Consider the following 17955-nt stretch of genomic DNA (forward strand, 5'->3'; position numbering starts at 1 on the left):
CTAAAGGTCAGGTTGAAGTGGTCGGTCTCTAAAGGTCAGGTTGAAGTGGTCGGTCTCTAAAGGTCAGGTTGAAGTGGTCGGTCTCTAAAGGTCAGGTTGAAGTGGTCGTCTCTAAAGGTCAGGTTGAAGTGGTTGGTCTCTAAAGGTCAGGTTGAAGTGGTTGGTCTTTACTTCCTGTTTGAAAGGTCATTATTTCTCCCAACCAATCAGGTGTTTTCTTTTCAACATCATTCATCATTCAAAGGAACTAGTAACTGCAGGGTTCAGATAAATGGAGTAAAAAGTAAGTCAATTTGAAAATGTAGAAACATTTGAAAAATACAACGTTCCTTAAAATGGAATTCAATTAAATTTTTTCTTTATTTAACCAGGCAGGTCAATTAAGAACAAATTCTTACTTAAAATTATGGCCTGGTGAGAGGACAAAAGGGCATCTTGAAGGGTGACAGGGAAAGGGGACAAAAAATATATTAAATAAAACATTAAATAAAATTGTATATAATTAAATGAGATTGAATGAAATTAAATTAAATTGAATGAAATTAAATTAAATCAAATTAAATTAAAAAGAGACAGAAGAGGAAAAAATGGCATCTTGAAATGTGACAGGGAAAGGGGACGAAAATTAAATTAAATAAAACATTTAATCAAATTAAATGAAATTTAATTTAATTAAATTTAAAGGTCCCATGCATTGCTATTCCTTGCACTATTTGGGCAACTTTACACAATTCCTGTGAGTCTATGGAACACATCTGTAAAGTTTCTTTTTAAAAAATTCATTGTTTTATATTTTTAATCAAGTACTCAAGCAAAACATTTCGACCTCAGGATTTCATGCTGTTTGTGCTGGGCTCCGCCCATAAGCGCTTTGAGTGACAGTCACCCACACAGTCTGCGACTGGCAGACAGAGAGAGAAATAGAGAGATTGATGGGGATACTAATTAATTTAGCCGCGGGGGGGCATAATCCCATGGGACAATGCATTGGTAACTTGTTTCAAATGACAATATATACTTCTGTGAATATTATTGCACGGATCGGAATACGGGCGTGTGCGTGGGAGCGTGCACAAAGATATTTTGACAGTGATATGCAGTGCTCCCGACTGCGGGGAGAAGACCCATCCCCGCGGCGCACACACATTTACACACACTCCTGCACCGCGGTCCCTCTCTCTCTCTCTCCCTCTCTCTCTCTCCCTCTCTCTCTCTCTCCCTCTCTCTCTCTCCCTCTCTCGCTCGCTTGTTCTCTGCTGTCTGTCGCAACCTCTGTTTGAGGAAGTAATTTCGCTGCTCTGTTGTTGAGCGAATTGTGGGCGGTGACTACAACCAGTAGTATTCACATCAGCAAAACAGTCAAATCAGAATGGCTTAGTTGAGTGAGGGAAGATCTCGTGAACTCGAGACTAGACTGATGAGTCAATATGATAATTAGAGACACAGACCACATTGATATAATCCCCCATTGCTAGGAAACAATGCTAAACACTGGAAAAGGCCATTTATAATGCATGGGACCTTTAACACATTGACGGCCATTTGGATCCGTCTAAAATCACTGTAGACGGCCAGCATATGTAAACAGACTTGCACAGTCCGTGGGGCTGTTTGTAGAGCTAAATCTATACTTTATAGTATTGCTATCTGTCCATTCTCATTGTCAATTGAGACCATAAACCGTCCCTTCAAAATGGCTTAAAGAAATAATTTTTTCATCAATACGTTCTCATTTTATAACGTCTTGAATATAAGCGTTATAAGGGGTTTGGTCTAGTATATTTCCTGGAAGGCGAGATAAAGGGCTAATAGCTACTAACGTTATATCCAATGGCATTTCGGTTATACAGAAGCTACAGTTAAAACTCAAAGTGCATATGATCGGTACGATCCTCAAGCATGAATGCATGAAAGGGGGGGGGGGGGGGGGGGACGTCGTTTCTGATTATTGATTACCAATAACCGTGTTCGCCTCAGTAGCCACATTCATTGATCGGCTGGTTGAGTATCAAAGCAAGGCCTGATCAGCGTGTAATTTACGTGAAAAAGATCTTACCATGAGCCGGTTGGATCCCCCAGACCATTTCCCAGTTATCGATTGCCATCTGGTAGATCGATACGTCCATTGGCTGATGATAAATTCCTTTACTGCACACTGAAATCCGCGATCCAAAACATATTCCAAGCTACAGGCTGCACATCCAGAATCCAGCTAACTGGAAACTCCATTGAAAGTAAAAAAAAAAATAATGCACCGTTCTGCCACAGGGCACACTGCATTATCTAGACAGCGCCCCTAAGAGGATCTGGCCGGTAATACACTTTTTCTAATTCAAAGAGTAGGGTACATCTGCAGTGCAGCTCGGCGACCTTGAATAGGTTATTAAAATGGAATAAAAGCCAAAACAACCTTCCCACGGAGATATCCGTGGATGGCCCTCTAGCGGTGGATTCGAACCACGGATTTATCCGTGGCCCGTCCCGAATGTGTTAAGAGACAGATGATACACACATCACAGAGGTAAACCAAATAAAATAAGAAATGTCAAGGTATGTAAATAATACATGAAGCAGAACAGACAAATTACAGGCTGGGTGACAGTTGCAGGTTTGTGTAAACAACATAGAGTCAAGTAAAAGTAAAACAAGTGAAAACCGTGTTTACTGGTATGTACGGTAGTTTACATTCCATACCGTATGAGTCATTATATTTTCTTTGTAAACAGGGGTAACTTCCCCTGATTGAGAGAGAGTTCAGGAAATGATAGACGGACCAAGTCACCCCCCCCCCCCTGTTCTGCCATGAAAATAAACAGTTCATTGGGAGACAGTGTTCCCAGTCCCACGCTAAGCACAGGCCCACTGCCAGGTACAGTCCATTCCTTCCGGGTGGGGGGGTGACAAAGGAAATTAGGCTAGTCATTCGGTCATTAAAGTGATTAGACTTCCTGTAAGTTGAAACAGAAAGTCAACATTCTGTTGAGAGGAGTGAATGTTTTGTAGGTTTATGACGCAGCATAACCCCCTCCCCCCTTATATATCAGTGACCCGCAGGGTTGTTTCACAAGTGGGAAACATGACACCTTCCATATGATGAGCCTCACATGGTTCTACTCTACAGCCCTTCTTTCACAAGCCAAACACGTCAGTTATCTAACTACCTTTAGGGAAAGTGTCCACCATGTAGTTTAGAGATTGGGGATTATATAACAATAATAACAATAATTTTATTATCAACGATAATATTATTAATAATAATAATAACAACAATAACAATAATAGTATTATTATTAACACTTTCCCGGCCACTTGGATGCGTCTAATATCACTCTAGACGGCCAGCATATCAAAACAGACTTGCATAGTTCGTGAGGCTGTTTGTAGAGCTAAATCTATACTTTATAGTATTGCTATCTGTCCATTCTCATTGTCAATTGAGACCATAAACCGTCCCTTCAAAATGGCTTAAAGAAATACTTTTTTCATCAATACGTTCTCATTTTATAGCGTCTTGAATATATGCGTTATAAGGGATTCCGGCTAGGATATTTCCTGGAAGGCTGGATAAAGGGCTAATAGCTACTAACGTTATATCCAATGGCATTTCGGTTATACAGAAGCTACAGTTAAAACTCAAAGTGCATATGATCCGTACGATCCTCAACCATGAATGCATGAAAGGGGGGGGGGGGGGGGGGGGACGACGACGTCATTTCTGATTATTGATTACTAGGGATGTCCGATATTATCGGCCTACCGATATTATCGGCCGTTATCGGCATTAAAATGTGATATCGGAAAATATACATTTCTATAACCTTTATTTATCCAGGCAAGCAAGTAAGAACAAATTCTGATTTTATTTATTGTCAAAAGTATGCATAATGTTGTGTTAATTCCACAACAAGAGATATGTAATGTTAATTACCTGAAATTATTCAATTATTTGGGGGGGGGGGGCCAATATCGAGCATCCCTATTGATTACCAATAACCGTGTTCGCCTCAGTAGCCACATTCATTGATCGGCTGGTTGAGTATGATAACAAGGCCTGATCAGCGTGTAATTTACGTGAAAAAGATCTTACCGTGAGCCGGTTGGATCCTCCAGACCATTTCCCAGTTATCGATCGCCATCTGGTAGATCGATATGTCCATTGGCTGATGATATATTCCTTTACTGCATAGTGAAATCCGCGATCCAAAAGGTATTCCAAGCTACAGGCTGCACATATAGGATCCAGCTAACTGGAAACTCCATTGAAAGTAAAAAAAATAAAATGCACCGTTCTGCACACTGCATTATCGAGATAGCGCCCCTAAGAGGATCTGGCCGGTAATGCACTTTTTCAAATTCAAAGAGTAGGGTACGTCTGCAGTGCCGCTCGGCGACTTTAAATAGGTTATTAAAATGGAATAAAAGCCAAAACAACCTTCCCACGGACATGTCCGTGGTCGGTCCACAACCGTTGGATTCGAAACACGGATATATATGTCCTTGGCCGCCATTGTGTTAATAATAACTATTAATATTTGACATGCTATTAAACAATCTTTCTGAATTACAATCAAATTACAAAAATATTCCCAAATTGAATTCTCAAAATATATTGTTGTGGATTATTTTAAATGGGTCAAGACAGTGAACTGTAGAAATCCAGATGAGTCAAATTATATATAAAAATAGAACATAGTTTATTTCTGTTTCTGTGGCCACAGAAAAGACATCTTCAGTTTACAATCAGAGACAAGTGAACACACAAGCGTCTGACCAGCTCTGGTCAGACTTACAATTAAGTACCAGCTGGGAATGACAAATGAAAACAAAGATGAGAAAATGAAAACAAAGATGGGTTTAGGGGGTTTATCGTGTCTCACACAAGACTGATATGAAGACAACGAGAAATATAACAAGATGTGATTTACTTGGACATGTCATATCTAAGTCAAGCTGTCTTGGGCCTTGGCCGTTGTTGTTAACCTGCAATGAGTCTCCTGGCCATTTTCGTTTTCGTTTTTGAGGACTGCATACTTTTTTTGCAAACCAAAACACCATACTTTATACTTATAGCACATGCATGAGCCTGGTCTTTTTTGAAAGATATAGTCAAGTTAGACCGCGCTCACAAGTTCTCACACTGGGTGCTGTAATCCCATAAAGTTCAGTATATCAAAGCAGGGTAGCCGGACCAGCACTCACAGGTTCAATGTTTTTTAATGGCAGCCTGTATCAAAAGCAGACATGTTTCGGACAATGTCCTTCTTCAGTGGTATGGCTAGCCATACCACTGAAGAAGGACTCTTTTGAAAGATGACATTCTGAATTTCAGAAAAAATTCACTTTTAGTGCTAACGTAATAGAGTAACATAGGTCTGAACTTGAGTTGTAAAAGTTTTCTGTAGTAGTTAGTAGTCCAGAGGTAGTATTTCCCCAGAAGGTGGTATGGCTTACAAATGGGGCCATAGCCTGAAGCCTTATGTAGTACATGTCCAAATTTCATAAAGATCCATTCAGAAATGAGTGATTAGGAGTGATTTTGGGTAAACTGTGTACAAAGAAAAACTCAGTTTTCTTCAATTCATTCGGCTGTTTTGCTCTTCCTGTTTTCGTATCTTTTCGTGTTTTTAATTTTTTTTTATTTAGATCCCCATGTGGGGTATCATTGGAAATTCAGAAAAAATAAATAACGCACATCCTCCGTTTGTTGGTGCTGAGCCAAACTGTAAAAACAGTAATACATAAGAACAAAGCGGGGCTCGCAACTCACTTGGAGTTCCAAGGTGATTTTAATAAACAAAAAAGGCAGTAGATGCAAAACGTTTCGACCTTACCGGTCTTCCTCAAGCTTGAGGAAGGTCGAAACGTTTTGCATCTACTGCCTTTTTTGTTTATTAAAATCACCTTGGAACTACAAGTGAGTTGCAAGCCCCGCTTTGTTCTTGGGTATCATTGGAAAGCCACACTCATTGGCTACAACGATCCACAATAATTTTTGAGATCGGATCTAGATTGACGGAACTACTGCAGCCTGAGTCGGGAGTGGTATTTTGTGCAATACCGTGTACTTTGCACAAGCCTCAAATACCGGCATGTAACTCAAGAACCGCTCAATGGATTTTGTCACCTGAAAGGGCTATCCACAGGCAACAAATAAGCCTTCAATTCGATATATATTGTATATTGTATTACAAAATATGCACACCCGAGCTACTAGGGGTCGCCAAAGTGCCGGTTGCAAAAAGTCCGAAAAACGTCCCATATGAGGGACGTTGCAGCTCAAGAGGAACACTGTCAGACTGTCGCCCTAGTGTCTGAGCTGTATACTAGTTAACTATATTAACTAGTCAAGGCTGTACAGAGAATATGTATTTAAACAGAGCTTATGAACATGATAATATTTTCGACCACAATATAGGATATATATATTTAAAAAGAAAAAAAACTCATCTTCTTCATTATCTTTTGTTGTTTCCCCGTTCTCAGCGTTCCCCTCAGACCCGCTCATTGAGAACAGAGGTTCTTTCCTAGAGGGCGAGGAGGCCATGCTGGTCTGCACCGTCCCGGACGTCTACCCCGCCAATCTCCTGACCATTGAGTGGCTGGGCGAACACATAGAGCGCCGGTCGGAGACGGGACCATCCTCCAGCCATCTGGTGAACGTCACGTCTGTCCTGCCCTACCGGCTGGGCCCAGAGGATGAGGGCGAGCTGCTGTTCACCTGCAGAGCCACTCTGGACATGGCTGAGCATCCAAGGGAGGCCCGCGCCACGCTGCAGATCCACTGTGAGTTCGTACCACGAAGTCATCCCTGTAACCCTGTTGAGACCCTGGTCAAACCTTACTGCTTTGAGGAATAGTCAACATCTTATCCCCAAAGTGTGGCATGAAGAAGTGTTCCATTTTTACATTCACCTTTTTTACTTGAGCTAAAAAGGCATGGAGATCCAGTTATGGTAGCCTTTCTGAGTTGGCTGGTTTAAATTGAAAAGGTACATGCTTTTATGAATTGACTGCATGTCTTGTATGCAAAACCCTTTTATTAAAAGTACAGTAACTGTGTATTATAGTATAGTAAAACAGTATAGTAAAACAGTACAGTATAGTTGTACAGTATAGTACAGTATAGTCGTACAGTATAGTAAAACAGTGCAGTACAGTATAGTACATCAATACAGTACAGTATAGTAAAATAGTATGGTAAAACAGCACTGTATAGTAAAACAGTTTAGTAAAATAGTAGTGTATAGTAAAATAGTATGGTAAAACAGTATGGTAAAAACTAAATGCTGTATAGTAAAACAGCTTAGTCAAATAGTAGTGTATAGTAAAAAAAAGTATTGTAAAACAGCACTGTATAGTAAAGCAGTTTAGTAAAACAATGCTGTATAGTAAATCAGTTTGTTAAAACAGTATGGTAAAAAAAATGCTGTATAGTAAAACAGCTTAGTCAAATAGTAGTGTATTGTAAAAAAAGTATGGTAAAACAGCACTGTATAGTAAAGCAGTTTAGTATAACAATGCTGTATAGTAAAGCAGTTTGTTAAAACAGTAGTGTATAGTAAAACAGTATAGTAAAACAGTTTAGTAAAACAGTAGTGTATAGTAAAACAGTTTAGTAAAACAGTAGTGTGTAGTAGAACAGTGTAGTACAGTAAACGTTTCTTACTTTCCACCCCTGCAAATGTATACTATGCCATCTAATAAAGCAGAAATGCCACCAAAACAAATCCTCTATTCAGAAAAGGTCTAAATCAGACATGATGTGCTTGTACCTTCCAGACGCGCCGAGGGGAACTTCCATGTCGGTGAGCCCCAGCGGGGAGGTGAAGGAAGGGGAGAGCGTGACGGTCTCCTGCATCTCAGATGGAGCTCCGGTGGGGAGGATGGTCCTGAGGAGGGTCAGCAAGGAGCAGGAGACTGAGCTCATGTCCAGCAACAACTCTTCCTCTCTCTCCTTCATCCTGCCCTCTGCCGGTCTGGAAGACTCTGGCGTCTATGAGTGTGAGGCATCCAACCAGCATGGCACTCAGCGGGCCAAAACACAGGTGGTCATCAAAGGTGAGAATTGCTGCATTATCTCCGCTGTCGTGAGAGGAGGACTGTGTGATGTCCAATAGACCCTTTCCACAGCGGCCATTATGACATGTCATCGCAGGGTAAACACAGGTGTAATTAATAACATTATGGTCCTGTTCCATTTAGGTGTGTCACAGCCATTCACAACCATGTAACAGTAAAGTGCAATAGTAATATACAATGTACAGGTGATTAAACTGGGTATAAATTAGTACTAATCAGATGTATGTACAGACTTGTAGTATTAATATGTACAGTGATACAGGTGTAAAGACACTATGGTGTAAGTCATACTGGCCAGCAGCGTAACTAGTAAGAGTAGGTAAGGGATATGTAAAAAGGATTATATACAGGTATGTACAGACAGATGTGGAAATATATACGGTATATATATAACTGGACCATAATTAATGTTATTAATTACACCTGTGTTTACCCATACATGTCAAAATGGCTGCCGTGAAAAGTGCCTATTAAACCTTTCCAGATGGAATGTTCTCTCAGGAACCTACAGTATCTGGGAATTGTAGGATTCCATAACTTTCCATCGTCATTAGAATGTTCAGTCCTCAAAATTCTAGTCTCACGTGTGATTTTACACCTGAAACAGTTAAATGGACTGAGATGGGGGGGGGGGGGGGGTTCACACTTCCTGTGTAAGTCGACTCACTGGAGATGTGAGGTTTCGTACGCCAAGAACAACTTCCACCTTGTAAAGCACAAACCCCGGCTTCCTCAGAGACTGTCCTGAGTTACCCTTCGTTGACACTTTATTTTAAAGTCCTTCAGTGAAGTCATCACTCTTCCACCCACGGACCGCATGCAGTCTCAGCTTCTTCCCCCAGGCCATCAGAACATTGAACACTGATCTCTCCACACACAAGCACACATGAACACACACACACACACACACCAGGGTTTCTGTTCGAAAGAATTGTTGCCGGTCTCCGTGTCCTGCAAGATTTCAATCTACCGGACAAATGGGATCAATTCCGGTCAGAGTTTATTGAGCTTAAAAACAATTGGCAGGCTATATAAAGAATGACATCCTCAAGGCATGTAGATTTATAATATTTTAACTTAAAACTAGGCTACTTTTGCGTATACAGTCTTTATTCCAAATAAAATAAGTCCTGAGACTCCGTGCTGCTGCTGACTTTAAATCAAATAGGTGTCTGTGGGCAGTCGGCCCGACATTAATAAACAGCAGTGTGTTATAATCACATTTTTATGAGCTAACGAATTCCGTTATATTGGACATTTGTATTAATTATATCAAGCGAATAACTGAGAAATTTGGCAGGGAGAGACGGCAACATTATCGTGAAATATAAACGTTGCGTGATGACTATTATATCTCCGCCTCCCAGTCCCAACGAAGAACATCCCAATAGTATGCAACTGCAGAGCCGCAGAGCCAGCGGCGCTCTCAGACCCGTCTGGGGACCGCTCAGCAGCGCCACCCACCAAACAGCTGAATTGCCAATGGCTGAATTGGAGTATTGCACTGTGCGCGCACAACTGTCAGCTCTGCGGCTCTGCAGTTGCATGCTTCTCGCAAATCTAGCTCCTGCTGCCAAACCAAATGAATCTCGACATCGCTTCACCAATAGTCGTTATCAGAACACTACACACATATCATAATAGAACCCACATCGTTGTCATTATTAGACCTGCTTGGTGAAGCAACAATGAAACAAATGTAACTATTTTAATACAATTCAAATTGTGCTTAGAGGGAATTATTTTCACCTGACATTATGACCGGAGAGATTTAAATATGTCGGACTTCAACAGATTTTGCCGGTCAAAAACCGGTAATTACCGGACAACGGAAACCCTGACACACACACACACACACACACACACACACACACACCACACATGCTGCACTCTCTCACACACAAACACACCACAGGTAACTTTAAACACATAAGAAAAGGTCACTTTAAAAACGGTATATTGTATAGTAGCTAGTGTACATAGGACTCATTACCTAAGCTTAGCATTGTATTGTATTTTATCTTAGTACTTTTATCATGTCTATTTTATTATCTATTCTATTTTATTCTATTATTATTTTTATTTTTTTGCACAATCGAAGCGGGCATGGCCACCTTCATTTCACTATGTCTTGTGTATATATGTGATGAATAAACCTCTTGAATCTTGAATCAGTCGCTTCTCCTCTCCAGTGTAGACTCTCCTCTCCAGTGTAGACTCTCCTCTCCAGTGTAGACTCTCCTTCTCTCCAGTGTAGACTCTCCTCCTCTCCAGTGTAGACTCTCCTCTCCAGTGTAGACCCTCCTCTCCAGTGTAGACTCTCCTTCTCTCCAGTGTAGACTCTCCTCCTCTCCAGTGTAGACTCTCCTCTCCAGTGTAGACCCTCCTCTCCAGTGTAGACTCCTCCTCTCCAGTGTAAGATAAGATAAGATATTCCTTTATTGATCCCCTTGGGGAAATTCAGGCATCATAGCAGCACAGGGGAGGGGAGGTACAGGTAGTAAAAACAAGCAGTGTAAACAATATAACAAATCAATATAATTAACTAACTAACTAACTAACTAACTGAAGTATTCAATATTCACATAAGGTGCAGTATGCATAATGTAGTATTATTGTCCTTTTAGGTTCCTAGTAGTTGTAGTTGGATGTCTGGCAGCAGTCCCTGCCCACTGTTGTGGAGCCTGATGGCCGCTGGTATGAAGGACTGGCCGAGGCGGTTAGTTGGGAGGGGGGGGGGGGGGGGGGGGTATGAGTCTGTGACTGAACGTGCTTCTCATCTTGACTAGCTTGTCACAGAGGGGGTGGGAGGGATTCTCCAGGATAGCAGCCAGCTTCCTTCTCATCCCCTTCTGTGCCACCTCCTCTAGTCTGACCAGCTCTTCTCAGTGTAGACTCTTCTCATTCCTTTCTGTTTGCTTGTTGGTTTCATCATCATGTGACATGCAGCGTCTCTGTCTAGAACAGGGGTCTCAACTTTTTGCCACGTTGTTGCGCAAGTTGGATGTTTTATTTATTTGATCACTTGTAGGCTACCATAGCGCAGGCTCATGACAGCAACGTTACGGTAGTGACTTGGTTGAAACGTGATCCCGGAGTGATACTGTACCAAGTGGAAGGAAAATATATCCTGTCACAGTGCGTATGGCAGGCATCCTCGAAATTCTCCGCTATCTCTTCTGCAAGCAGTGCTCTACCTGTCCGGCTGCACTGCTCCACTGTCTGTGTCTGTCTACTCTGGTCCAATCACATTCAGCGTCCCGTCAGCGTTTTTTTCCCCCCACCCACAGTCTGCGAATCAGAGGCAGAGTAGGGCGGGTCTTCACGGAATGTGTGTTGTCTCTTTCAACGGGTCAGAGTCAGAGCAAGAGTTGACAGCACATCTACAGGTAGTCTAATCTGCAGGTACTGTGGCTAGTAGCATAGTTTCGCCAGCAGGCAGTTAGTAGAAACATGTGGCATGTTCAAAGATGGCCAGTAAAAGAAAAGTCGACAGTGAAAATCACTGCAATTCAAAGGTGAATGGACTGAAATATATGCGTGCATCCTCCCAGCACCAAACCAATGTGCCTAATTATGCCAAGAAACGGTAGCTCTTGTGAAGAGTGGCATATTTGAAACGCCACTACGAAACAAAACACAGATGCAAATATTTTGATGCAACTTTTCCTCAAAATTCAGTGCTAAGAATCACAAAAATAAATGGAATGAAATCATCATATCAAGCTGCTGAATTATTGTTAAATCTATGTCACAACAAGAAAAAGCAACCGAGTCCTCACTCAGTGGCATGGGTGTTGGCTAAACACAAGAAGCCATTCTCTGATGCATACATAATAAAATAATGTATGACTGAAGTGATGGAGACCATGTTTGAAGGCAAAGAAAAGCAAATCCCCCTCAGATAGCACAGCAACCAGAATAACTGAAATACTGGCTGGTGATTTGAATAAAAAAAAAACATGCACAGTGTATTTCCATAGCTGTGGATGAGTCCACTGACACCACTGAGAATGCTGAGGTTTTATGATGAGGCAAAGGGGTTGTTTGTTGAAGATGTATTGCGCCTGACAAACCTGAGAGGACACACAAGGGGGGAAGACACAAGAGGAAGCGCTGCCAAGTCTCTGGCAGCAAGGAGTAGGTAAGAGAAGCCTATGTTCTGAAGAACCGTTCATGTTCTGAAGAACTGTTCATGTTCTGAAATGTTATTGCTAAAGATTGAGAAGATTGGATTAGTTGTACTTTTTTTTGGAATACTTGAAACCCTTTTTTTGTGGAATATTTGATGCGGCCCAGCCTCACCCAGACTCTACCTCCAGCGGCCCCCAGGTACATTGAGTTTGAGACCCCTGGTCTAGAAACATGACCTATGACATATTTTGCTCTGCACAAAAATAGAACATGACACCATTGTCGAACAATGCCCATGGATCGACACTTGAGTTTGAAAGTATGAAGAATGTATGCAGGCACGAGTGGTTATTTGACGTGGTGCGCACACTTCAGTACCAGTCATTTACCAATGAACCGCAGGTGGCGACAATGTTCACACGCTAAACAAATACTGTACATGAAAGTACAGCGTACAGCACTCGTATGCTATTCTAAATTCGATTCCTATTACCATTATAGACAGTGTGCAAGTGTGCACAACCCAAAGGGTTCTATGATATATTTCTAACATGGCTAAAGGTGGCATCAGACAAACAAGTAAAACAGATTTGTTGTGTAGTAAATTGCCCAACACTAACACTTTGTGGTCTGGAACAACATTATTCATGTATTAAGAATATTTACAAACTAAAATATTTCTCACACTGATATCACAATCCTGCAGTATAGGCCGTAAGGTGAAGGCTGTATAGTTTCATCCCGTTCCCACCTCGGCGGACTACTCAATTTTCACTCTGGGTGAAAGATATATTGGTGTAGATTTACAATCCTGCCCATTTTGCGCAATCATAATTTGAAAGTCGGGACTAGATCTTTCCTCGCGAACGGATACTTGGTCACCACAGAGTTTTATTTGACGTAATTGGTGCGAGTTCGGTCACATATCTTGCGCTCGACCAATAGCAGCTCTCTTTGTTGCGAGGATACGGCCGTCAGCCGACAACAAAGGACATCCACAGAGTAACGTTACAGACGAAAATGGACAAAAACACCTTCTAAAGTTCGCAAAAAGGTTTCTAAACAATGTTATATGCATCTCATGTCCGTTCAGAAAGAACGTGTACAAGATTTTACACAGACACGGTAGGATAGATATAGAAACTGCGTTGAACGGTGGCTTAACCTACCAGGCCAGAATCATGCCATTGCGGAGACATACAAATATTGTTTAGAGATCAATTTGTGTCATAAATGTCATGATTATATCTGTATGTCGTGTATGTCATAAATGTCATGATGAATTGAAAATGGGGGACCTTGATGTAAACAAGATGAAAGTCTTTCTCTGGTCTGCATCCCCTTAACAATTGTGTGTATTGAGCCGTACTGTATTGTACTAATTCTGCAATCTGTTAATAAAGTTTTCAATCAATCAAGATGTGGATACACTTTTTGATGCTGTGCTGAGAGACAGTTTAGCTGTGTTTTTGTTTACATAACTAGCATTCTAGTTTTATTCAGATACTGTATGCCATCTAGTTTTATTATTTACAGTGATGTTTATGTAGCTCTGCTAGTTCATAGTGATGTTTAAAGTATGTTAGCTTTCAGAACCCCCTCATCCACCACCACACTTCCCAGGCAACACTGACGTTAATCATCCTCACCACTGTCATCTGAGTCATCATCCCATGTAGCCCTATATCCTCAGTTTCCTTAGAAACATTTGCACAGTTTTGCCATTGACAAAGATCTGTACATGGCAATTTTGCAGACACACAGGAACATCTTCTTGTCTCACATTTGAATTGCCTTAACTGAGAACGTAAGGTTATTCTATAACCCTAGTTATATGAGTATAGCGAGCGCTCTGCTCTGTTGGAACTATCCCTTTATCCAGTCTAATATTGAATAATTTTCTCCACACACCCATCCGCCTGGCCACACCCACATCCGCTCCTCTACATAAGCGGGGTCGTGGCCACACCATCAGCTCTTTCCCAAGTCTTTCACCACCGAAGGCGAAGACCATGGAGTCCTCAGTGAGTCAGAGCAGAGCGCTCGCTATACTCATATAACTAGGGTTATAGAATAACCTTACGTTATATTATCGTATAGCTTACGCTCTGCTCTGTTGGAACACAGGAGCTGAGCAGAGCGGAAGCTCGACAAATGTACCCGCTGAGGCCCCCCACAACCATCAGAACCGGGGAGGACCCGAGCCCCCAGGACCCCCCTAGAGGAGGACGGGAGGGAATCGGATCCGATTCTGCGAAGAGGGTTTAGCACCTCAAACACACAGGGTGAGCAGACCGTGGGACTTACCTTCACACAGAAGGACCCGCGACCACTCAGGCGCGCATCCCACATGCCACCAGGGAACGGACGGGAAGCAAAACACCCCGTCACAGTCCCCAACATCACAGGGTCGAGGGTCAAGAACCCAACCCCGTGGCAAGGCCGTAGCAGCAGAGCACGGAGGAGGACCCAGCCCTAGGAACAACCTGAGGGCCAGGACCCGCCGAAAAAGGGGGCCCGGTGAGGTCAACGATGCCGTAGCATCGGGACCCCACCAGATGGTCACTGATGACACCACCCCCCACATCGCCAGCGTATCGGACAGGGCCTAAATCAAGAGTAGGCCCTTCCCCCCTTTGGCACGCCGCCCTGAAGCACTCTAGCTTACTGCACCTGGTATTCCCAGGGGGTCCCCCATCCAAGAACTAACCAGGGCCGAACCTGCTTAGTTTCCGAGATCTGACGAGATCGGGCGTGTCAAGGTTGGCATGGCCGTAAGCCCCAAGAGGCTACGCCCCCACAATACTGTGGGGCCAGACGGCGTGCCGGGGGCGTGTATCACTTACGCAACGGATTTAGTCGGATTTCGGTTTCCGGGTTCGCCTGATCGCCCCCGCGGCAGCGGCAGACTCGGCAGGCTTGCCGCTGCGCCCTGCTGTGGCGAGACGCTGGAGTTCACTTCCCCTTTCACATCGCGCCATGCTTATGCTGTCTAGCACAGTCTCTAACAGTAACAGTAAGAAGCATTTTGGATAAAAGTATTCTGTACTTCTGTATGACAACAATGTATGCCTTTCAAATGTTAATATACATTTGACGTAAAAACTGTACATTGGAGGAGGTTGGGTGGGGTTGGGGGGGGGGTTGGGTAGGAGGGGTTGGGGGGGGGGAAACACTGTACAACTGTACAAGCAAAACTGTACATTGGAATATTGACAACCATACTAGGTAATTTACTGTACATTGGAGGGGGTTGGGGGGGGGGGGGAACACTGTACAAACAAGCAAAACTGTACATTGGAATATTGACAACCATACTAGGTAAATTACTGTACATTGGAGGGGGTTGGGTTAGGACATTTACAGGGGCCAGTTTCGAATTGCAGTCTCCTGTAGGTGTTCTTTGAGAGTGGTTTTGAAAGTGGGTAGTGATTCACATTCCTTTACAGCTTTGGGTAGGGCGTTCCACATTGATGTGGCATAATTGCAAAACGTGTTTGGTCCCTTGTTTGAGCCGAATCTGGGTTTGACATGATTTGTGGAGCTCCCTCTGGTGTTGTGATCGTGGTATTCACTGACCTTTGGGAAGTATTTTGACATGTACATGGGTACCTTGGTCGTGTAGTGTATCTTGTAGACCAGGCCCATTGCAAGTTGCTGTACTCTGTTGTCTACTCTAAGCCATCCTAGGTTGTCAAAGTGGGCAGGGGTGAGGTGGGTTCTAGGAGTAAGGTCAAGCAGTAGTCTGACCAGTTTGTTTTGAGATGTTTGTCATTTTGTTTTTAGCGCCTTTGAGGTGCTTTGGTACCATGAGGTGCAAGCATAGTCGTAGTACCCTTGAATGAGTGATCCTGCCAGAGTCTTCAGGGTATTCTTATTTACCAGAGAGGAGATCCGGTACAAGAATCGAGTTCGTTGGTTGACTTTTTTTATTACATTGGATGCCATTTTGTCACAGGAGAGATTAGCCTCTAGGATGGAACATCTAGGGACCTGGGGGTATGTATTTCCAGTGTCAGAAATATTGTGTCTGTTACTAGGCTTGAGTAAATTGTAATGAAGAAATTATGATTTATGATTTTTGCATCTTTTATCAATATGTGAGGCGTGCCCCAAAGTACGCAAAAGTACACATTACCACCCCCGACTTCCGGGGCTCTAGCTCCGTCAATCATTTGGCGATCTCGAAACCTTTGCACAGGGTTGTAGCCAATGAGTGTGGCTTTCCAATGATACCCCATGATATGATAATTGGAGATCTAATACGGTCTCTATTGATTGATTTATGATAAAGAAAAGCAGCCTTAAGGCTTAACATTAATGCAACAAACTGTGTGCTATAAGTATAAAGTATAATAAATCGCAAATTACTTTGGGGTACGCAATTGTCAGGCGTTTTAGGCTAAATGTGGGGTATGCTTGGGGATAACTATATATAAAATGTTATACACTGTTATCTTCATTTTAATAAAAGCTGCTATATAAATGCAGTAATTTACCATATAATCTTGTTTCCCATTTTCCCTTTTTGCAGCACCTCCAAGGAACACGACGGTTCTGGTCTTTCCGTCAGCGGACGCACAGGAGGGTCAGAACATCACTGTGTGCTGTAGCTCCGTCAGCTTCCCCCCGCCGGCCGTGGTTCTGAAGAAACTGAGCAACGGCACCGAGCTCTACTCTCCAGACGGCACCTTCCAGCTGGTCAACCTCACGGCCAGCGACGCGGGCGCGTACCAGGTGAACGTCACCAACGACCTGGGCTGCGAGACCGTGGTCTTCACCATCAACGTCATGGGTGAGTTACGTTACGGTCGCTCGTCAACGGGAGAGTTTTCATTCCAGAGGAATGAGGTGTTCACCGTTTCGGAGTGGGGTCATGGAAACATGGCAGGGGTGTGAAAACATGGCAGGGGTGTTAAAACACAACCGATTGTGTGTAGCTGTGTGTGTGCTATTATTACAAGCTGCTTCAGAAATCTGCATTCTTCTGTAACAAACAGACGTACAGCGGCTCTCTCCACTCAAAGCAAACAACTACGGAATTCGAGGATAAGTAAACTGTTTAGATAAAAGATGAGCCACCTAAAACAACCCGGAGTGTAATCCGAGAAGAACTCGCAGGCTGTGGAAACACACAAATCTTTTCCTTTTCTTTGGGGGGGTCAAGGTTTTGCGCTCATTGTTCTTTGTTTTCTCCTCTTTTATTTCCAGAGAAAAGCACAAGCCCTTCGCCCGGGTTAACCGACATCATCGTGCCCGTCGTGTGCACCTGCGCCACCTTGGCCACCCTGGGGCTGGTGTTGGACTACGTGAGGAGATCCCGCAAGCGGGGCTTCTACGAGTTGGCAAAGAGCGCGGCCTAAGCGCTCAGGGATTCGGATATCCCGTCAGGCAAACTGATCCAGGTTCCCGCCGTTCCGACGCGCGTGGATATAATGTGATGAACACTGTGGCCGACCCCCGCTGTAACCAAACGGAGGAAACATGGCCGTGCCCAGCCTTGTCGGGGCAGCCGAGTGAGAATAGTTTTTGGGGGACCTACAGTACAACCCAGTCTATGGAACGGTTGTGAGTTGAACCCCACAACAGTCAAAGCCCCCCCTAATCTAATATAGCGACAACGAGAAATGTAACACCTGTTAGCTATTGTACTAAATATCACAGAATGGCTACAACCAAGAAATGGACAGTTATGGCAGGAAAAAACATGAGCTGTAGTCCTATTGATTAAGATGTGTTAAA

At 43.2% G+C, this 17955-nt stretch overlaps 1 protein-coding gene across 1 annotated transcript in view; it reads left to right on the forward strand.

Moving 5' to 3' along the window:
- The window catches only part of vcam1b (vascular cell adhesion molecule 1b), a gene marked incomplete at its 5' end in the record, with an annotated part of 37402 nt that extends 19703 nt beyond the window's left edge, over window positions 1-17699 (forward strand). The window contains 4 exons of the mRNA XM_084311241.1: window positions 6484-6783; window positions 7780-8058; window positions 16748-17008; window positions 17425-17699. Of these exons, the coding sequence (XP_084167367.1) occupies window positions 6484-6783; window positions 7780-8058; window positions 16748-17008; window positions 17425-17576 (992 nt within the window). The 3' untranslated portion in view covers window positions 17577-17699. The remainder of the gene's footprint in view (window positions 1-6483; window positions 6784-7779; window positions 8059-16747; window positions 17009-17424) is intronic.
- Between the last annotated feature and the right edge of the window lie 256 nt (window positions 17700-17955).

Source organism: Notolepis coatsorum (genome assembly GCF_963971535.1).
Source record: "Notolepis coatsorum genome assembly, chromosome: 3".
NCBI lineage: Eukaryota > Metazoa > Chordata > Actinopteri > Aulopiformes > Paralepididae > Notolepis > Notolepis coatsorum.